This window comes from Stegostoma tigrinum, chromosome 31 (genome assembly GCF_030684315.1).
Source record: "Stegostoma tigrinum isolate sSteTig4 chromosome 31, sSteTig4.hap1, whole genome shotgun sequence".
Classification (NCBI taxonomy): Eukaryota; Metazoa; Chordata; class Chondrichthyes; order Orectolobiformes; family Stegostomatidae; genus Stegostoma; species Stegostoma tigrinum.
Window position 1 is genome coordinate 3,355,370 of NC_081384.1, and position 22,789 is coordinate 3,378,158.

General features: G+C 43.0%; 2 protein-coding genes across 5 annotated transcripts in view; one reads left to right on the plus strand and one right to left on the minus strand.

Moving 5' to 3' along the window:
- LOC125466442 (sorting nexin-11-like) overlaps positions 1-22,789 on the plus strand; it is a 132,734-nt gene that overhangs the window by 41,373 nt on the left and 68,572 nt on the right. The window lies entirely within an intron of this gene.
- The window catches only part of LOC125466440 (uncharacterized), a 34,243-nt gene continuing 17,707 nt past the window's right edge, over positions 6,254-22,789 (minus strand). The window contains exons 4-8 of the mRNA XM_048560930.2: positions 19,203-19,337; positions 16,943-17,101; positions 14,815-15,000; positions 13,272-13,451; positions 6,254-9,703 (exon numbers count right to left, since the gene is read on the minus strand). Of these exons, the coding sequence (XP_048416887.1) occupies positions 7,905-9,703; positions 13,272-13,451; positions 14,815-15,000; positions 16,943-17,101; positions 19,203-19,337 (2,459 nt within the window). The 3' untranslated portion in view covers positions 6,254-7,904. The remainder of the gene's footprint in view (positions 9,704-13,271; positions 13,452-14,814; positions 15,001-16,942; positions 17,102-19,202; positions 19,338-22,789) is intronic.

Genomic DNA, 22,789 nt, shown 5'->3' on the forward strand with positions numbered 1-22,789 from the left:
AAGCTTAAGGGCTGTTTATTAGAAATGTCCAAAATTATGAAAGTCCTTGATTGAGTAAATAAGGAAAAATTGTTTCCACTAGCAGACGGGTCAATAACCAGAGGACAATAAATTTAATATGATTGGCAGACAAATCATTAGCGATGAGGAGGAGTGACTTATTGCCTGGAACGCAATGTCTGAAAAAACAGTGGAAGCAGATTCAATATGCATTTAAACAGAGATCTGAAGAAGCACTCAAGTGGAAAAAATTTACAGAACCATTAGAAGAGTGGGGAATGGAATTAATTAGATAATGATGGGCTGAATGGTTTTCTATATTGCACAATTTAATAACTTTACTGTTTGATCATATCTGTTTAGCTGGCTGATCTCCAACAGAACTCCATCTTGTCCCTTTTTTTTCTGAATAAGGGTCTAGACCCAAAACATCAGCTTTCCTGCTCCTCTGATGCTGCTTGGTTTGCCGTGTTCATCCAGCTGTACACCTTGTTACCCCATCTTGTCCCTAAACTGGTCCTAATGACACATGCTCCCTAGGATTCTACAGGTAGGACATGTCTCCATGGAAGAGGATTCCCAAATCAGAAAAACAGAAGCCCTACCTTTGTGGCTTGTTTTAGAGGTTCTGCAATTAGTGATGGACTTCTGTGCTAGATCTGAGATGGGCAGATTATTAATCAGTAAGGGAATCAAGAGCTATGAGGAAAGAAAATCGAGTTGAGGATTATCAATTCAGCCAAGAACTCATTGAATGGCACAGCAGACACAATGGGCTGAATAATGTGCTCCAAAAATTCCCATCAAATTCCAATCTTGTAGAGGCATTAGTTTCATTTATTTTACTTAGGAGTTTTTTTTATATTAATTGGTGAGACATACATGCCCCTAGCAAGGCCAGCATTTGTTCCCCATTTCTTAATGCCCTTGAATCAATTGACTTACTCGGCCATTTCAGAGGCCATTTAAGAGTCAAAAACACTGCTGTGGGTCTGAGTCACACGTAGGTAAAGATGGCTGATTTTCTTACCTAAATGACAATATAGAAGAGGCCCCTCGAGTCTGCATCAAGAATTACTATAAATCTCCACTACAGTCGCACTTCCAGCACTTGATGCGAAGAAATGTCAAACCATACTGCAGAGGAGGCCAATTGGTCCCAGTGCCTACACTGTTGAAAGGGATTTATCCAATTCACTTCATTCCCTGCTCCTTTCTCACAGTCCTGCAATTTTTTTCATTTCTTAGTTTTTTTTTCTGATGAGATTTTACAACAATTGATAGTTTAATGATCACCCTACTGAGACTGGTTTTATATTGCTGTTACTGCATTCCTTAACCATTCATACCTTCTGTAAAGGAACTTTGAGAGTGATGATGTCTTTTATATGTAAGCTGGATTCTTGACTCCATTACTATTTTTTAAATGTTTCTCTCAATGTGCTCATAATGGAGCTCAGCATACTATTTGGCAAATCCTTTCCTAAGCAGAGTAGTAATGTTGAGCATTTGGTTTGGACTGATTCAGATGACATGCTGAAGCATTTATCCTTTAAGCCATCAGAGGGAGCTGATTGCCCAGTATGCAATTGCATAGATCTTCTGGATATTGAGGTACAATCAAAGCTAAACAATTGTTTCATAACAAACTGGTTGCTGCAGGACATATCTATGCCTCATACACCTGCTATTCATACTGATAGATTTCTGGAACTCTTCCCAGTAACGGTAATGCTGAGTTCTCAATTTCACTGTCTGAGAAGCTGATCGGCAACATTAGAGAGCTGTCTCCTCTACAGAGAGTCAGCCAGATCTACAGGCTGTGGCAGGGGGAGAGATCTGACTTTCGATCATCTGTTTGCCGTCTCATTGGAATAGAATGCACTTGGAGAAATCAAAAACTGAAGGAGAAAATAATTTGAGATAACAAGATGTGGAGCTGGATGAACACAGCATGCCAAGCAGGAAAGCTGATGTTTCGGGTCTAGACCCTTCTTCAAAAAATTTTCTGAAGATTTTTGGTCTAGGCCCGAAATGTCAGCCTTCCTGCTCCTCTGATGCTGCTTGGCCTGCTGTGTTCATCCAGCTCTACACCTTGTTATCTCAGATTCTCCAGCATCTGCAGTTCCTACTATCTCTAGAAAATAACTTGACAAGCAAAAAAGATTGAATGTTTTTGGATGTTTTGTTTTGGGTTCATCAAGATCCCAGATATAATGCAGTGAAGTTCCCTTCATACTGTCCTGATCTGTATAAAGGTACAGTTGCTATATTACTATTGGACCATAACACCCCTCATTAGTGACAACTGGTGGTGGTTTAACCTGAGGATCACTACACCTCAGATGAGGGGAGAGTTTGAGCAGGAGGGACCTTTTTGGTGACCTCAGCCAGTGTGAGAATTGAACCCAAACTGTTGCCATCACAAACCAGCTGTGCAGCCAACATGAGCTAACTGATCATCCGTTTAAATGATCTACCATAACCTGAAGCATTGCCTTCCATTCCGGACAACATCCATTGTAAACTCTACGTGAGTTTTGTGCTGTGGGACGTCACCAATGGAATCTGGTCTCGGACTGCACCATTTAGGTGTAAAGATGTGGAGTGCACTTCCTGCAGAGGTGGTGGAAACAGATTCAGTAGCAACTTTCAGAAAACAAAAGAATAACTACTAGGAAATGAAAACAAAAATTCAGATCTGTGAGGAAAGAGCACGCCGTGAACCAAATTGGATAAATTGTTTTCAAAGAGACAAATTGAGCCGGAATGGCCTCCCCTGCTGTATGGTTTGATTATTCTTGCAGCCGATAACTATAACATTGAAGGCTGTGGGCCAAGTGTTGAAAATGTGGGGAGTGCTGCCCGTTTCACTGTTTACTAGCACTCTGGTTCTGACAGTGGGCTTATGTCCCTGATGTGGTGCAGTGGAATAACACTGGCGGCAGATGTTTCAGAGACCAAGAAAACTTTGATTTTATTGAACAGACAAGCAAAATTGATATATTTACAAAACAAGAAAGAATCAAATTTGAAACCCCCCCCCTCCCTGTTATTACTGCAGTGGGTAAAATAAATACAATGGGTGACTGTTACTATTCAATAGGGAACGGAGAGAGTTACCACCTGTTCATGACCCACTTCCCTTCCTCAGAGGTGCCCCACAACGTTGACCCAGCCCCCCCCCGCTTTTCCTGTCTATGACTGGGCCAGAGGTCTCAACGACCCTAGGCTCACCCCTGGTATGAAAAACCACGGCTTCGACTGGCTCTGTCCTCAGTAGCTGGGACTCTCTGAAGGGTCGCATGTACCGATAATAGCCTGCCGTTGTTTGTCAATGCGGTTGGACACGTGGGACCGGCCTGGTTTTTCGCCTCCTGCTGGTGGTTTTGTGAGCGGGTTGTTGTTGGTGTTTCCCCGGTTGGTGTGTCGTACGTCTGGGATGCCTTTGGTCGCCTGCGGACATTGAGTGGAGGTTCGAAGTTAGTTTTCAGTAGTTGGTCTTACTGTACTGGTTTCACGGTGCGCCACTCAGTGCAGGATTCTTGCGTCTGTCTCCTTTTCATTTTTCGCTGCACCTTCCAGTTCACTTACTCTCTTGTGCTGGGTTCGGGGTCTCCGGTTAATATTCCACAACAGGACCCCCCCCCCCATATCTCCTGCCAAATCTGTGAGCCCCCATATCTCCTGCCAAATCTGTGAGCTAACAGGGTGTAGAGCTGGATGAACACGCAGGTCAAGCAGCATCAGAGGAGCAGGAAAGCTGACGCTTTGGGCTGAGACCCTCGTTCAGAAAATTTCATCCAGCTCTACACCTTGTTATTCTCAGATTATCCAGCATCTGCAGTTCCTACTAGCTCTGGGAGGTTTTCCTTTCTGGTTTTGCTCAGCTAGCCCCTGTCCCAGACATCTGTCCCTGGGCTTGTATATTCCTCAGTCTATTCCAGCCAGCCTTTTCATGGCTTAGTTATTGCCTCTGGTTCATGGAGTCCCAGTGACTTTAATCCAATAAACTATCATTCCCATAATTTCTCCCTTGAGAGAGTTTTTAAATCCAGGGTATGTCCAACAACTGATGGGAATTTTTGGTCCACCTTACAGAAAGTGGGACTGGTGTAGATTTAGAGTAATTGTTGATGTGGACCTGAGGGGCCTCTTCTATATTGTATGATATGGTGATAAGAAGAAGATTTTCATTTTTTCATAGTCATAGAGTCATAGATCTGTACAGCATGGAAACAGACCCAATTAATCCATGCTGATCAGATATCCTAAATAAATAAATTTGCCTTGCACCTTTCTAAACACTGCCTATCCATATACCCATCCAGATGCCTTTTTAATATTGAATTGTACCATCCTCCACCACTTCCTCTGGTAGCTCATTCCATACACACACCACCCTCTGTGTAGAAAAAGTTGCCCCTTAGGTCCCTTTTAAATCTTTCCCCTGTCACTTTAAACCTATGCCCTCTAGTTTTGGGCTCCCTAACCCTGGGGAAGAGACCTTGGCAATTCACCCTATGCATGCCCCTCTTAATTTTGTAAAGTCACTGCTCAGCCTCCAATGCTCCAAGGAAAACAGCCCCAGCTTATTCAGCTTCTTCCTATAGCTCAAACCCTCCAACCCTGGCAACATCCTTGTAAATCTTCTCTGAACTCTTTCAAGTTTCACAACAGGGAGCAGGGAGACCAGATTAGCAAGTAGTATTCTGAAAGTGGCCTGACCAAAATTCTGTACAGCTGCAACGTGACCTCCCAACTCCTACATTCAATGCACTGAACAATAAAGGCAAGCATACTAAACATTTCTTCACTATCCTGCCTACCTGAGACTCCACTTTTAAAGAACAGTGAACCTGCACTGAAGTTCTCTTTGTTCAGCAACACTCCCCAGGATCTTAGCATTACATGTATGAGTACTGCTCTGATTTGCCTTTGCAAAATGCAGCTCCTCATCTTTATCTAAATTAAACTCTGCCACCCCTAAACCCATTGGCCCATCTGATCAAGGCACTGTTGTACTCAGAGGAAATCTTCTTCGCAGTGCATTACAACCTCCAATTTTAGTGTCACCTGCAAACTTACTAACATATCTCCTATGTTCGCATCCAAATCATTTATTTAAATGATAAAATGCCGGGGACCCAGTACCAATTCTTGTGGCACATCACTGATCACAGGCCTCCAGTCTGAAAAGCAGCCCTCCACCACCTTCGAGCTAGTTCTGTATCCAAATGGCTAGTTCTCCCCTTATTCCATGTGATCTAACCTTGCTAACCAATCTACCATGAGAATCCTTGTCTAATGCCTTACTGAAGTCCATATAGATCCACGCCTACTGGTCTACCCATGTCAATCCTCTTCGTTACATCTTCAAAAAATTCAAGTTAGTGAGACATGATTTCCATACACACACTTAAGATTGAGTTTGAACACTGTCCAAGCATAAAAAGGCCACTGTTCCTACTTCCTAGTGTATCCTCTTGTAAAATGCTAGCATGTATTTTAGATAGATTAATGGCATTCTTACTTCCTTTAAACAAAAACACAAAACAAGAGGTACAAATATGTGATAATGGGAACTGCAGATGCTGGAGAATCCACGATAACAAAGTGTGGAGCTGGATGAACACAGCAGGCCAAGCAGCATCTCAGGAGCACAAAAGCTTTTGTGCTCCTGAGATGCTGCTTGGCCTGCTGTGTTCATCCACCTCCACACTTTGTTATCTAGGTACAAATATCTGATTGGAATTCACAATTTTAACAGAAAACCAAGACATCCTTGAGTAAATGTTTCAGATTCAGCAGAGCACATCAGTTTAAATCAGTTGTACAGAAAACAGTCTTAAAGACTCCAGAGACTGCAGTTCATAATTTTGACTAACCCTCAACTGTAATACAGAAGGAGTATGCTGCATTGTTGGATTAAGTAAACTTCAACCTCCTCTCTTGTCTGAGATATTAGTAAAAGTTGTCTTTGTTTATTTTGGAGAAGAGTGTAGGAATTCTCTTGGTGTCTCGACCTATATTTATCCTCGCCTAACTCCACGAAAACAGAATATCCTCTCTTAGTTGAAGAATGACTTTAATATTGCTGGTTTTGGGAGCTTGCTATGTGTAATGTAGTTGCTGCAATTCTTAGGTTACGGTAGTGAATACACTTCAAAAACATTTTGCAAAATGCATTTGCATATTGAGACATCGTGAAGCCAGGAAAGACGCTGTAAAATGTGAATCTTCCTTTAAAATTGCAGCAGTATTTAAAGGAAAGCAAGGGTGTTGTCCTAGCCGTGGCAGTAGCTGGGAAGCTGCACTTCCTCACCTCTGCCTCCCTAGTCCAAGGAAGGGTTCTTCCCCGGAATCATTATCCGCTGACTCCTGCTGGAAATATATGTCAGGAAATGTGGACTTCTTTGTTATGACTGAACAGACCACCATCATTGGCTCTTTATGAGGAGGCGATGGCCTGGTGGTCCTATCACTGGTCTGTTAATCCAGAGACCCAGATAACATTCTGGGGACCCAAGTTTGAATCCTGCCACGGCAGATGGTGGGATTTGAATTCAATAACTATTTGGAATTAAGAATCTAACAGTGACCATGAATCCATTGTCAACTGCACTAATGAACTGTGGGAAGGAACCTGCCATCCTTACCTGGTCTGGCCTACATGTGACTTCAGACCCACAGTAATGTGGTTGACTCTCAAATGCCCTCTGGGCAATTAGGGATGGGTGATAAATATTGCCTAGCCACCACATGAATGAATTTTTTAAAAAAAGCTCGTGCAATTCTGCATTGGCACAGCACTGTTAGGGCCATTCTGTCTCTCTGCTTGCAACTACAGCGCAACTGGCAGGCGCAATAGACAATCATGAAATGTCAGTAGCTCTGCCAACTGCAGTGAGTTAGGCATCACATGCAGGCCTTTTTCTTCAATACCTTCATCACCTCTCTGCCTCCTCCTGTATCACACCTGAAAAAGGGAGGAAACCTTTCTGTGTTGCAAGGACGATTAACAAAAGAAGACATTAAATAAATTGAAACTGCAAACTTTTTAAAAAAAAAATTGACATTGAATTATTCATCTATTTATCAGTCCAGCTTTCCAACTCGACCAATGCCAAAGAGTTGCATGCACAACTAGAGCACGTATTGCATCAGGAAGCAGATTGTTTGAAATATTTTGAGATGTTTCTGAGCAATCCGAAAAGGTGCGCTTATAGTTGCAAGCTTTCTTTTTCTTTAAATTATTGACCAGTTTGTAACTGTCCCAGGAACTGGCTTGAAGGTTGAAAGGTGACAGAGTTATCAATGCTGAGGGGAAGCAGTGTCCTAGTGATACTATCACTGGACTATTAATCCAGAGACCTAGATAATGTTCTGCGGACCACGTTCAAATCCTGCCTCGGCAGACTTCGTAAGACCGTCTAATGATGACCATGAAACCATTGTCGATTATCGTAAAAACCTATTTACTTCACCGATGTCCTTCAGGGAAGGAAACTGCCATCCCAACCTGTTCTAGCCTACATGCGACTCCAGCCCCACAGCCAATATGGTTGAGTCTTAACTGCCCTCTGGGCAATTAGTGATGGGCAATAAATATTGCCTGGCCAGCAACACCCTCATCCTGTAAATGAATAAAAAAGAGGGGAAGTCTATGCAATTCATGATCAATATTAACAACTTCTAGAAAGGAGAGTGTTTAAACAAATTAGATGTTTTCTTTGCCCTGAATTTCTGTACATTGTGCCTGCAGCAAAACTCTGAGCAGAAACTGTATTATGTTTTAGGATTCCAAAGTTTTGCTGCAGATAGGTTCCTTTCTCTTCCTTGCTAATAACAAACAATTTTTTTTTGTTCGAAAGGGAAAAGAAAGAATCAGCACAAGTAAATCTCTAACTCTTTTGCTGCTGTGCCCTTTTGGCCCTGCTGGATGCCCACTTGGAATAAGCAGCTATGAAGTTGAACTCCTTGATAGGAGGACCATGGATGGAGATCTTGATCAGGTTCTCCAGTGACTTGGTGGTCAGTGAGTTCCCAAGTTTGGTCCTCAACATGTGTTGTCTACAGAATGTCCCCACAAGACCTGCAGTTGAAATCGGCAAAACCAAGTACCGTTCTGCCAGTGAACTGACAACAGGAAACATCAGTTTCTGCTTCAGTGCAAGTTCACACACATCCTTGGAGCTAATGAGTGTGTGAACACCAGGCTGAGACTCTACAAAGTTCATGAAGCTGACAAGCTCCTGTTTGCAGCTCATTTCAAACTCATCTTTGTCACTGTCATCAGAAAGTGAAGACAGGTAATCTGTCACAGTTTGGATGTGCCTATTCTTTGAGTCAGAGGCATGTACAGGATCGAATATGGCAGTCATTGCTGTTATGGTGGCTGCATCCTTGGATTTGGAGAACCTGGCCTTAAGGTCACACGTGAGATTTTCAAGGAAAGTTCTGCAGGTACTTTCAGCCTCTGACCTCTGCTGGCGGCCTGCTTTTATCCGGTGATTCTGAAACATAAATGAGCTTTCAGAGAGGCTCTCATCCCACATATTGGCCGGCAGTGCAGCCAAAAGACTCTTAAGCATTTCGCCAGTGCTTTCAGCGCTCAACTTATTAATCGTGGTGACTGTTGATTTCAATAGGGGGTGCACAATTGAAAAGTCAACATTGGACGTCTGGTAACTCTTACACAGAATGTACAGCTGATGGAGAATGTCAGCCAAAAAATGACTACAGTGCAAGAATTTGTAAGTACACATGGTCTTTGCTAGCCCCACACCTCTGGCTGACTGACTGTTCTGGAGCACCGAGACAAGTTTGCCAAAGTTGCGTATTACAGCTTCAACTGATGCTCTGACTATAAGCCACCTGGATGGCAAAATATCCTTGAAAGGACTGCTCTGTTTGTATGTGTCTCTCAGTACTTTTTGCATGGCCTCAAGCCCGTCCCTGGGCAACCCAGCACAGTGTTTATAAACAGAGTTGAGAGTTTGTTGGTACTTCACTAGGTAAGGGACAGTGTCTGCAGCAGACACAATGCTGAGAGCTAATCGATGAGAAATACACTGGATGGATAAGAGACCAGGAACCTGTGCCTTCAACTGAGTGACCACACTGTTCTTGCATTCATCTGTCAAAGCAGTGCCATCAATTGCAAATCCACACATCTGTTTCATGTCTAGCTTTTTTTCTTTCAGCACATTGACTAATTCCACTGTGATCTTTTCAGCTGTGACCTCTTCCTGTAGTTTTTTGACAGCCAGGAAGTAAGTTTTTGGCTCATACCCTCCTGCAACATGGTCAATGATTTGGAGGTACATAAATAGGCACGGCTCTGTGAAACAGTCTTCAGACTCATCAATTAGGATACTGAAACAGTTACTGGACTGTGCCTTCTTCAGGATTCCTTCATCCGTCACTTCAGCAATGGCCTGCTGGAATTCCTCAATTGAATCATCGGAGGAGTTGAGCTTGTCTGAGTGAAGTCCTCCCAGGTCTGTGAGACCTTGAAGTATGCACAGCTCATTCAGAGCTTCTGTTGAGGAATTGGGGATCATCTCCTTGGCTGCAAAGTAAACATTGCGAAGAATGCATATTGAAGCTAGCTCAGCCTTTTTAAAGCATTCTTCCTGGACCTTGACTTCAGCTGTGTTCTTTTTGGTAGAGTGCAAGCTTCCTGTGCAGCTGTTCATACCTGAAGTGTTGAGAAACAGAATGGAAAATACAGTTAAACATTCCTACAGACTCTGCCTCATGATGGGATAAGGGTTTTAGTGTGCTGGGAACTTTTTCTAGTCAATCCCTATGTTCGATCCTGGACATTCAAATGCAGTTATTTATTACTTAAGACGTATCGACACTGATGGTAATGCTTTCATTTTAAACAGATGGCTACGAACACGCATACAAAAAAGACAGAAAGGAAAAGACCTGTTTCATGCAGTTTGTGATGCCCAATGCAGACACTCCCCACACCAAAATGTAGTCCTCCTGAAGATGGTAAAACCCAAGCCCATTTGGGAAAAAACAACCTGAAAAACTTCTCTCTGACCTCCCCTCTCTCCCTCCACCAGAAATATGATCGAGGCTGAGTCCAGTTTCCGAAGTTAACAGGTGTGTAGTTCTTGTACTGGATGATTCCTGCCAAACCAAAAGCAGGATGAGCTCTCAGTTGAAGGAATTCAATGTTCAGCGTTCATCATAAGTTCCTACTGTAACAAGCCATTAGTTTCAACTATGCAAGGTTGTGTCTCCAAGGCTAGGGAGCAGTCTCTCTTACTGTTCCCTCATGCATTTAAATAGCAATTTTTGGGAAATTGTGGCCACAGTATTGGCACACTTCTGAATATGCTCACTTCTGGCACGAGTTGTTGGCTGTTGAATAGGAGTTAGCATATCTGTGTCAGCCCACAGGATCTGAGCTCAGTTGTACCTCCACGGCTGTGCGTGACTGAGATCAGTTAATGCAGCATGAAACATAAAAGACACCTGGCACCTTCTGAACTTGAAGTAGTAGTATCAGGACTTGGCTAATTTAAACGAGTTTGTATTTAAACTTCAGTGAGTGCAGCAATCATCATAAAGTCCACTGTCTCACCCCAATACTTTTACTTGATCTGATGTTTAGCTGAGAACCACAGGAACAGGAGGAAGCCATTCAGCCGATTGTTCTCATTCTTGAAATTTTAATTTGACTCTCAAAAGCCACAGACTCTCTGGAGAGAATCCTAGAATTCGTGGCTCTTTTTTTGTGACAAAGTAGGCCCTGATGTCACCCATGAACAACCTGATTTTCATTTTAAGATTATGCCACTTTGTTTTTGATCTCCCCCACCAGAGGAATTATTTATTTGTATCCAACCTCTTGAAACATTCATCATTCCAAGAGATTCAATTAGAACACCCCTCAACATTTAAAACTCAAGCAAATATGATTCAAGTTTACGGAACTGTCCTCGTTACTCTTTTTAGGCCCATTATTGTTCTGGTGAATCTGGCCTATATTGTCACTGAAGCCAACAAGTCTGTCCTGAGAGGCAGTGCTCAAAACTGAACCCAATACTGTGGAGAGGGTCTGTACAATTGCTGTACGACTCCTTCACATTTCACTCCAGCTCCACTGACACAAAGACTAATACTGTCTAGCCTTTTGGGCTATGTTAATGAGTTAGCTCAGCACAGATCAACTCTGTCGCCCTCGACCGTGTCTCCTGCATTTCCTGCAACTCATCCCTCAAACCCCTTCCCGCAATAACAACCAAAACAGAATACCCCTCACCCCCACATACCACCCCACCAACCTCCAGAATCAACGCATCATCCTTTGACACTTCCGCCATCTGCAATCCGACCACATCACTGAAGACATTTTCCCCTCTTCACCCTTACCTGCTTTCCGAAGGGTCCGCTGTCTCTGTGACTCCCTTGTCCTCCACACTTCCTGGCACTTTTCCGTGCAACCGCAGAAAGTGCTACACCTGCCCCTACATCTACCCCCCCCCCCCCCCCCCCCCCCCCCCATCCCAGGCCCTAAGAAGATTTTCTACATCAACCAGATGTTCACCTGCACATCTGCTAATGTGGTATACTGCATCTGCTGTATCCATTGTGGCCTCCTCTACATTGGGGAAATCAAGCGGCGGCTTGAGGACCACTTTGCAGAACACATACGTTCAGTTCACACCAAACAACTGCACCTCCCAGTCGCGAACCATTTCAACTCCCCCTCCCATTCCTCAGATGACATGTCCACCCTGGGCCTCCTGCAGTGCCACAACGATGCTACCCAAAGGTTGCAGGAACGGCAACTCATATTCCACTTGGGAACCCTGCAGCCCAATGGTCTCAATGTGGACTTCACAAGCTTCAAAATCTCCCCTTCCCCCACCGCATCCCAAAACCAGCCCAGCTCGTCCCCACCTCCCTAACCTGTCCTTCCTCCCACCTATCCCCTCCTCCCTCAAGCCCCACCCCCATCTTCTACCTACTAACCTCATCCTGCCCCCCTTGACCTGTCCATCCTCCCTGGACTGACCTATCTCCTCCCTAACTCCCCACCTATACGCACCTTTACTGGCTCCATTCCAGCCTCTTTAACCTGTCTGTCTCCTCTCCACCTATCTTCCCCTCTATCCATCTTCGATCTGCCTCACCCTCTCTCCCTATTTATTTCAGAACCCCCTTCCCCTCCCCCATTTCTGAAGAAGGATCTAGGTCCAAAACATCAGCCTTCCTGCTCCTCTGATGCTGCTTGGCCTGTTGTGTTCATCCAGCTGTACACCTTGTTGTCTCAGAAATTGAGTTTTATCTTTTCTATTGTACTCTGAATGTGGGTGATCCTGAAGAGGCCACATTTACTATTCATTTAAAAATCAATCATGCAGTTTGGACTGGAATCAGGTGAAAGCCAGACTAGATACTGGTTGCAGGTTATTTCCCTGAAGGACATTTGTGAACCAGTTGGACCTGGCAGTTTTTCTGGTATAAGCCCATTAATGGGCAAATTGGGGCTGCTTTGTCCTGTCCCACATGTGCCACAGTAGATATGCAATAGAATGTAGACTTTCCAGTCAGTACTGGACTTGTAATGGATGCTTGATTCTCTGCAAAAAACTTTGACCCTTGCGTTAAAACAGCACAGCAACAACTTGCATTTATATAATGCTATCTAAATTGAAATATCATAAACTTTACAGTGTAGTTGGAAAATATGTCATTGAGCCACATACAGAAGTATCAAGCAGGTGAGCAACAGCTTGGACAAGAAGTTTTAAGCAGCATCTTAAAGGAGTGGAGATGTTTACAGAGGTAACTACGGAAGCATAGGGCACAACCAAACATTGCAATGTGAACAAGCTGTTCCGAGGAAGAGTCATTGGACTGAAACATTAACTCCATTTCTGTCTCCACAGATGTTGCCAGACTTGCTGAGTTTCTCCAGCGTCTGCTGTATTCTGTTTTTGCTGAAAATCAGCAATGTGCAAAGGGCCAGAACTAGAGAATGCAGAAACCTCAGGAGGCTGCAGGGCTGAGAAAGTTACAGAGATAGGAGGGGGAAGGCCATGGAAGGATTTGAATATAAAGATGAGAATTTTAAAGTTGAGTTTTTCCTAGATTGGAAGTCAGAGTAGGTTAGCAAGCGCAGTGGGTGATATCTGAATGAGACTGATTCGTTATGGGTGTGTACTGGATTAATGTTGGCTCAAGATTCTATCAGTAGTTAGGGGGAGTGTCTTATACTTCATTAAAACTCATAAATGTACCTTTGCAAAACTGACTTCTCTTCTTGGACATGACATCATCTCTGGTTTCCCTTTCATATTGATTGCAAGAAAGTTCTGCTACTGGATTAAAAGAGTGTGACCCTTGTGGTGCATTGTTTGAGCTTCGTGAGGGGAGCTGAGCCCCAAACTGTTGAAGCACTTGCACAAGTGTCTGCTTTCCTGAGAGAAAAAAAACAGAAGAAATGGGTTTTAGTTTTTAACCTCTCTTCACCCACCACCTCACTGGTGCCAGTTGATATTGAGGCATTGGTCTTTGGGTGTGGGTTATGGCTACAGTCTGACCAACAGAACCAGTACGCTGTTTGCTTGTACACTGTGTTAGCTAGGGCCGAGGGGTAGCACCTCGATCTCTGAGCCAGAAACCCACTCCAGAGACTTAGCACAGAAAGAATGGAACACATCAAACTCCTACAGTGGGAGCAGGCCATTTGAGCCCATGCCAAACCTCCAAAGAGCATCCCACCCAGATTCACCCTATCCCTGTAACCCTGCATTTTCCAAAGCTAATCCACCTAATCTACTCATCCCCAGACAATCTGGGCACTTTAGCCTGGCCAATCCATCTAACCTGCACGTTTGGACTGTGGAAAGAAACTGGAGCACCCGGAGGGAAGCTGCGCAGACAGAGGGAGAATGTGCAAACTCCACACAGACAGTCACCTGAGGAGGGGTCACCCGAACCCGGGTCTCTAGTGCTGAGAGGCAGCAGTGCTAACCACTGAGCCACCGTGTTGACAGCTAACTGCTGTCTGTGGTGAATGTGGAAGACTCCATGGCACTAGTTTGAAGACATCCAAGGGTGTCCTCCTCATTGTTCTGGCCATTATTTATCCAAACAACCTTACAAAAAGAGAGGTTTTCCCATCAGTTTTGACTCTTGTTTGAGCTTATTGTGCACAAACTGACTACCTCTTTGAAAACAATGATTGCGTTAATTAGAAAAATACTTTATTCACTATAAAATATGCAAGTTTGTTGTGAATGTCAAAGGTAATAAACCTTCCAGTGCGGTTGGAAATTATCCTTGAAATCCTTGTTCCAAGTTTTAACAGCATGACCGTCCTGGAGAGGAAAGCTAGCTCAAGCCTCCTGTTTTCCAATTACTAGCCTCTTTCTTTAACCCCTCTCCTCTTTCCCCTTATATCTAACAATGGTATTGCACCCAATCCCGCAACGGAACATCAATCCATATAATTTGCTCAAATGTTGGAGGTTTCTAAAACTGAGTCAATAATAACAACTGAATCAAACTGTTCAATTGGTTGTATTCCCTAAACCACAAAAAATAAAATATGCAACTCCCAAGATCTCAGTCACTTAGATGTGGCTTTAGAAAGAAAAAGACATGAATTTACATTCTATCTTGCACAACTTCTGCAGTGCACCGGGCTGTCGGCTTAAGTGTCCAGAGTGGCTTGAATGCGCAACTTTGATTCAGAAATAAAAGTGCTATTGAGCACTGACCCACAGTTGGAGCAGAAGAGAAGGATTTACAATAATTGGAACTGTACAGTGACTGTACCTTTGTAAGAAGGAATGCTTTGACTCTGATGCTGTTTGGACAGGGACTCTTCCTCTTGCAATAACCGTTCATGCTTGCTGCGCCCAGCAATTGTGCGATAAATTGGAGTCTTGGTCCTCATTATCTCATCTGAGGCAGTGTCTGAAGGGCATGGTTTGGGTCTGCGATCTTCCAAATCTCCCAGCCCTGTCAGGTAGAATATAATTGCTTTTGTGTTGTAGATGTCTCCAGGCAGGTGAATTACTGTGTATTTTATCTGCATTTTCCTTCAATATTGATGACCAACTGTGAATATTAAGAGTGATGGGAATTTTACCTTTCTAGTATGCTTCTCTTTCCTCTCCTCTCCAGTCTCTTTCAGAGGTACAGTTTCTCAGTGCCACTTTTCTGCCCTTTCAAAATTTGTTGGAAGGATGTAAGTGGCTCTGCTGGGCTTGGATTTATTGTCTATGCTTAATTGCCTTTGAGTGGGTGGTGCTGTCCATTTGTTGTTTGGGAGGAAGTTCCAGGCCTCCAAGTCTCCACCTCACTCATGAGCAAGACAGTGAACTGGTGATCTAAACCTTATCTCAAGATATCTGGATACCTACAGGTTTTGACAGTGGTTGTTGAAAGCACAAATAGGAATTGGGGCTTTCCATAACCCTAGTAGTGTGAACTTGTGTGTGGGGATCCTTCTTATATGTCTTTTATCTATTTTCCCTCCGTTCAGCTGTGTAAGTTTTGGTTTTGAGATAGGATACTTGATTCTGAGTCAGAAGCATTTTCAACATCAATCCAGAGACTTGAGCACATAATCAAAGCCAACTCTCCAGTGAAGCAAGAAGTGGGTATTACACTTTGCAGGTGCCCCTTGAATGAGGCTTTAAACTGAGGCATTGTCTGCCTGCTCTGGTAGAGGTACAAGATGGCATGACAAACATAATTAAATGTTATTACCTGGGGATAGCCTCATGGTATTATCACTGGATTGTTAATGCAGAGACCCAGATAATTGTTCTGGGGACCCACGTTTGAAGGCTACCATGACAGCTGGTGGAATTGGAATTCAATAAAAAAAATCTGGAGTTTAAACCTAATGATGACTGTGAATCCATTGCCAATTGTTTGAGAAAAAGCCCATCTGCTTCACTAATGCTCTTGGGGAAGGAAACTGCCCTCATCTCATGAATGAATTTTTTAAAAAGTTCATTTTCTCAGTAACCAGCTATCTCCTTAAATTCTCTAGTGGTTCCTTATAAATTTCAAAAGTTTTGTTGTCATGATGGGACCAAAACATTCAGTTGTCTCTGCTGCTTTTCCATTTTTTTTAAACCTCAGGCCAAACCTGTCCCTAACGATGAGCCCCTATTTGACCTTAATTTCATCACCCCATGCCCTCTGCAAGACTGGCATCTGGTCTCTTCATCCCAAGTCCAATGAATCCCTGGATCTACAAGCTAGCTGGCATTGTACATATGACAGGGAGAGGCAATCATTACTGCTTGCCTCAAGAGCCTACCTTAGAAACATACATACAGGCACAAACATGCAAAATAGGAGCTGAAGTAAACCATTTGACCTTTCAAGCCTGATTCACTATTCAATAAGATCATGGTTGACCTGTTTGTGTTTCAGCTTCCACATTGTCATCTGCCCTTGATAACCCCTGGCTCCCCTGCCTAACAAGAACCTATCCATCGCTCTCTTAAAAATATTTAATGACCCTGTCTCCACCACCTTCTGAGGCAAAGACTTCCAAACTCTCCAACCTTCAGGATCCCAGATGTGAGGCCTCTCTCTGCAGTTATTTGTATGAATCCTCAGGCCAGTCTCTCCACAATGGCCTTGCCCAAAATCATAAAAAGCCAGTTTTTGTAATTACGATAACAGTGCTAGTGTCGAGGATTGTTTCTGTGATTTTTGTTTTGATTTCCCAGATAATCTCTGACATTAACACCCTAAGGGGTCGCTAGAAGTTACTGTTTTTGCTTTAGTTTGAACAAGCCAAATAACTTGTGTTCATAAGATGCTATATTTGTTAATGAGAGATGGTCAATGAGCAGATACGATGCTATATTCCATTTGATAGTAAGAGTTGGGCTGCTGTGAAAACAGTCAGAAAAGATCAAAGTCTGAAATATCTCACCTCTAAAGAAGCAGTAACTGTGACTGGGCTTTTCAGGGCTGTCTTCTTGCTTGACTCGTTTTACAGTATGATAGGAGCTTGTAACCCGATGAATCTCAGGCTGTGTCAAAGTGCCTTCATCAGATGAGGTGTCTGATGAGTCTGAAGTGAACTGTTGATCTGAAGGGATTTTTGATAGAAACAAAAATAGGGAAACTGCTATAATTTTTGGAAAGTTTGATGACCTTATAAATAGATTTAGCAAGATGGATAGTGCTTTAATCACTGGAAGGCATGTCCCAGTTCAGAGCCCTAAGTACAAAATCTAGGTCCACCCTCCCAGTGCAGCATTAGGGGAGCACTAACTACACTGTCGGAGGTGCCATCTTTTCAGGATTAGGTAAAGTAGAGGCCTTTCTGCCATCTCATGATACCATGCCACTATTTCAAAGAAGAACAGTTGAGTGCTGTCTGGTTTTCTGGTTGATATTTGTCTCTCACGTTGTACAGTAAAACAGTATAAATTATTTGATCAGCATCTTTGTGGTTGATTGCAACACACAAACTTTTTTGTTGCTTTTCCCACTTTACAATGGTGACCACACTTTGAATGGAGTTAATTAGTTGTGAAACACATGGGGACATCCTGAGGTTGTGAAAAATGCTATATAAATGCAGGTCTTTCTTTTTAGGAAGGTAGGACATGAGCACCAAGTTTAGTTTACAAACTCCCAAATAATTTTTTCCTCTCCTGCTGGGTACTTGCAGTAATAAAGATCAATTTGCCATGTTTATAAGCTGCTCCAGTGTTATTGGTCTGATAGTTGACATCCTTCACTATGTGTCTTGGACATCTAGAGAAACTGAAGAGAGTTTACTCCGGTCTTTTCTTCACTTGTGCTGCACGTTCCACATGTTTTTGCAGCTCTGATTATAAACAAGGTATTCATCAGGGTGAGCATCACAATCCAGGAAGATTTAACCTTGTCAGGGGGTTGGGGTGAGGCCTTTAACAGTAGAAATGACCGAGATGAGAAGAACAAACAAAGACTGCTAGTCCCATTTCTTGCAACGTGGCATTACTGAAGCTTATTTGAGTCCAACTGACTAGCTAACATGATATAGAGGCTTACAAAGCTTAGTCACATTACAGGTTGTTGACTTATTGAACTATCCAGGGTAACCTTCAAACATTTTTGACCAGCTTTTTTTTGGAATCCTGAATCATGTAGTGGTGTGGATTCCACGTTCATCCACAGATACCAGGCCAATTGCCTCTCTCTCCCTGTGTCTATCTATCTGTCTGTTTCTGTCTCTCTCTGTCTCTCTTCCGACTCGTTGGGAGAGTAACCCCAGTTTGATACTTCCCCATCCCATCTCTTTCTGTCATCCGAGGACAGTGAAGCCAATCTCAGAACAAAGGGTCACAGAAGAGTGATAATTCTTTTATATTCCCCCCCCCCCCCCCCCCCCCCCCAAGACACCTGTGGATGCTTAACCATTAAATATATTCGAGGCAGATTGAGAGAATTTGCAAAGGCATTTTGAATCTGGGGCTAGTACAGCAAGGTGAAAGGTTAGGCAGAATTTCAACTATGATCGTATTAAATGAATGGCTTAGTTCTACTTCTAATTTGTATCAAAATCTTTTGTAAATAACGTAACACACTGAAAGGATCAAGAGGTCGACTCCTGTTCCCTTTTTTCTGTCCTTCTGACTCAGTATTGTACCTGATTGCTCTCGAACTTGTAAGTCAAAGTAGTCATTTTCTGTGAACATATACCCTTGATCTCAGGTATAAATTCATAAAAGAAGAAAATAACTCTGACCTGCCACTGGAAAGTTCACTCTGAAGTGGGAAGAGTTGGATTTCCACCCCAACACGTTTATCTGATATTTTCCTAGCACCGGCCCTCAACTTCAAAGCAGCCTATAAAGGGTTGGGAATTTGTTGGGCAAAATATCTTGCTTTCCTTTGTGCCTGTGTATCCACAAGTCACCATGGTGTAGTTATGCTTCTTCCTGATCCAAGTTCTGCAACTCCTTGGGCTAGTGGAGCATTAACATTTGATATCACTTCAGCTATGTATTTTAGACAAAGGCCAGAGGGTTCTTGTGCAGTGATAGCGGCTCTACCTATGAGTCAGGAGGCTTGGGTTCATGTTCTAACTGTCCCAGCGGTGTGTAATAACATCTCTGAACAGGTAGATTAGAAAACATCTAGACACAGGCCAGAATCTTGCCTGTCAGTGATTCGCTTGTCATGTGGGAAGCTATTACCTTTGTAAAATTGATAGCCGTGGCTGACAGAGTCTTCCTCTTGTTTAATATTGTCTCCCTTGTTGTGGTTACCTGTTGCTGGAATTTTGTTTGATGTTCCAGGCATCTCTCGTTGACTTCTCAGATCTAACGGAGCTAGGAAGATCCAGTAAAATGAATAGATAAGATCAATTGCATGTGGTAATGTTGCAACAAAAACTTGCATTTATATGGCACTGTTAATGTTGTGAAACGCCCCAAAGTTCTTAACAGAAGCATTATCAAATGTTTTGACACTGAGCTATGTTAGGAGAGGTTAGATGACTATTAGAAGGGGCACTTCTGAGTTTTGTTGAAGGGAGAGACAGTTACAGATTTTAAAAAGGGAATTCCAGAGTTTAGACCCTAGGCAGCTGAAGGTATGATGGAGTGTTCAGCATCAGAGATCTTTGTTTATTAGCTCTCTCCTTAACTGCTACTTTCTTCCTTCCTTAGCTTCCTGTTCTTTTCCCCTTTCTTCTGTTGCATTATTCTACCCTCTTTCCCTACGCTCCAGACCTTTCCCTTCTTACTTCACTTATATCCTTCCCATCTATTGTCCTCCTCATCTCCCTTTCTATCTGTTGCTTTTCTTCCATCCCTTTTCCATTTTTCTCTTCTTTCTTCGTCTCCCTTGATTCCTTCCTTCATGTTCTTTTCCCTCTCTTTCAAGAACTTCTCTTTCCATTCATTTCTATTTTGTTTTCTCCCTCAAGCAAATATTTTTAACAAAACTCTTATGCTTGAAAGATTTTATATCAAATATCATTTAATGACTCACTCTTCATTGAACCAGAGTAGAGATTAAGCACAGATCTGTCCTTTTCTAAATAGCTAATTGTACAGTAATGCTTTTACCCACTCTTTCCAATTGCCTTTCAACCTGCCCTTGCTGAAGATATTGATTCATACTGGATATTCTTTAAATGCCAACTAAAAGTGAGAGTGGATAGACTATTCAAAAGCAGGAACATCACAGGTCATAGGTGAGCTGAATCACATTTACCCCAGTTCTGAGGAAGGGTCACTGGACCCGAAATGTTAATTCTGATTTCCTGTTCACAGATGCTGTCAGATCCTCTGAGCTTTTCCAGCAACTTCTGTTTTTGTTCCTGATTCTTTTGGTTTTTATCACATCTGTCCTTGATGGTCACACACATCCACTCAACAGTGATTGTGAAATGGCAGTGAAGAACAAAACCCAGGGTGACTTTCTTCTCCTTAACACAGACCACTGAAGGTAGTCGCAACACTACTATAGCCAGAATAATAAAACAAAGAACTGCAGATGCTGGAAATCTGAAACAAAAATGGCAAGCCTTGGAGAAACTCAGTATGTTTGGGCAGTATCTGAAAACAGAGAAATAAAATTAATGTTTTGAGTCAAGTGACCCGTCATCAGAACTAAAAAGAAAGCTGCTGGGAAAGTGTGGTATTTTTGTTGATGGCAGGGGCTGAGGTTGGGGTGGGCATGAATGGAATAGATGGAGACAGTGCCAAGAAAGAGAGAACAAAAAGGGGAGTCAAACAAAGAGATGCTGTGAAGGAGCAAATGCTGGGCAGAGTGCTAGTAAGAAGTGTGAATGGTTGAAAATAGTTGGCTATGCTGGGAACAACTCGTGCAAAACAGGACCTAGCAGTGTGGCGGTGGGTAACAAACTTGGAGGAAGGTATTTACATTCTGAAATTCTTTAGCTCAGTGTTGAGCCCTGAAGGCTACCAGTTATTGGCAGAAAATGTTCCTCCAGCTTATGTCCAGCTTTGCTGGAGCACTGCAGCAGGTCTGGGACAGAAATGTTGGCATGGGAGTAGTGTGTTGAAGTGGCAGTCAACTTGAAGCTCAGGGTCATTTTTACAGACGGAGTGTCGGTATTCCACAAAGCTCTTCAGTTGAGGGAAAAGGTGGACAATTTTGAGGCCCATTTGCAGAAGGTGGCATTGTCAGATGCGATGGAGAGGGAGAAACTGGGAAAATGGAATGGAGATCTTATAGTATGCAGGATGTGAGGATGTATAGTCATGGGGACAATCAGAGTTTGTGGGTTTGTAGTGCATATTGGTGGCCAGGCTGTCCCTGGAACTGGAAAGAGATGTCAAAGAAGGGAAAGGAGGAGCCACAGGTGGATCAGAAGAAAATAAAAGCAGGATGGAAGTTGGAAGCAAACTCGATAAAGTTTTCCACTTCCAGAGAGAGGGAAGCAGCAGCAATGTTATCGATATCCTTGAGAAAGAGTTATGCGAATAGATCTGAGCAGGATTCAAAAAAGGAATGTTCCAAGTGTCCCACCAAGAGACAGGCCTAACCAGGGCCTATGTGGGTACCCATGGCCACACCTTTGACGTGAAGAAAGTGAGAGAAGTTACAGGAGAACTTGTTCAAAGTGAGGGCAGGCTTGGCTGGAGAGGAAGTGGTGGTGGAGGATGGGGTCAGTTCAGGGATTCTCTTGTGGAAAAAGTGGAGACCCCTAAGACGGGACAGAGGGTGATGGAGGATGGACATGTAGATGGACTGCACGTCCAAGGTTAAGAGGAGGTGGCTGGTGTCAGCCAACTGGAAAGTATGAAACCGATGTAAGTGTCAGAAGAATTGCAGATGCAAGTGGGAATGGACTGGACAAAGGAAGAAAAATTTGAGTCAAGGTAGGAGAAAATAAGTTCCATGGGTCAGAACTACAGCTAATGATTGATTAATATTGTGTAGGCCAGGGATTGAATACAAAACTGTTCTGTTCTGTGTGGCTCATCCACTAACTGCTTTAACTGCCCATTTTAGTGGGGGGGGGGGAAGATGTGGGTGAAAAATTGTTGCATTATTTCTTGATTAAATTTGCACTGATAACACCACAGTCATTAATCATTTATTGCCGATGTTATGTTGCATTAACGCAAAGGACACTGGTAGTATTTGCTGGCACGGAAACGGACTTAGAACCGAATCAATTTCCTCCCCCCCCCCCCCCAACCAACACAATTGAAACTACATTCGCAAACACTTGCCGATTTCAGCAAATGATTACAAGCCTCCTAATCTAATCCGAGAATTCGATGACTGTTATAAACTGGTCTTGATTTGCTCCACTGTTTCAAGGTGTCATTTGACACCCCCCAGCCCCGATTAGATTAATGCCTTGTAAACACTGCTGGGTGCCTATTTTTCTCCATTTGGTGTACTGATCATACAGCCTGGCTGGGAAATTTATCTCTTTGTGTCTTGCACAATGTATGGTGATAGAGTGGCTGAGTAAGAGACACTGTGTCATTGACTTTCCGTAAAATATGTTTGCTGCACTTATAGGGGATAGAACAAGTGCCGCCAATGAGGTGCAGTTTATTATTGGAATTAGAAGTGAATTAGACTTGTTTACTGTCTGTTGGTATTCTTCAACCTTGCCTTTTACTGCAAAAATTGAGTAAATCACAAAATAGTGAAGACAATGGAGCAAGTTTCAGTTTACTGTTGCTGAATGTGGATATTGGTAGGTGCTTTGCCATTTTGCTTATTGTCGGTTTATGTTTGGAGTCAGTGTGGAACCCACAACTAAAGATTAATTATTCAGTCATGTTTTAAG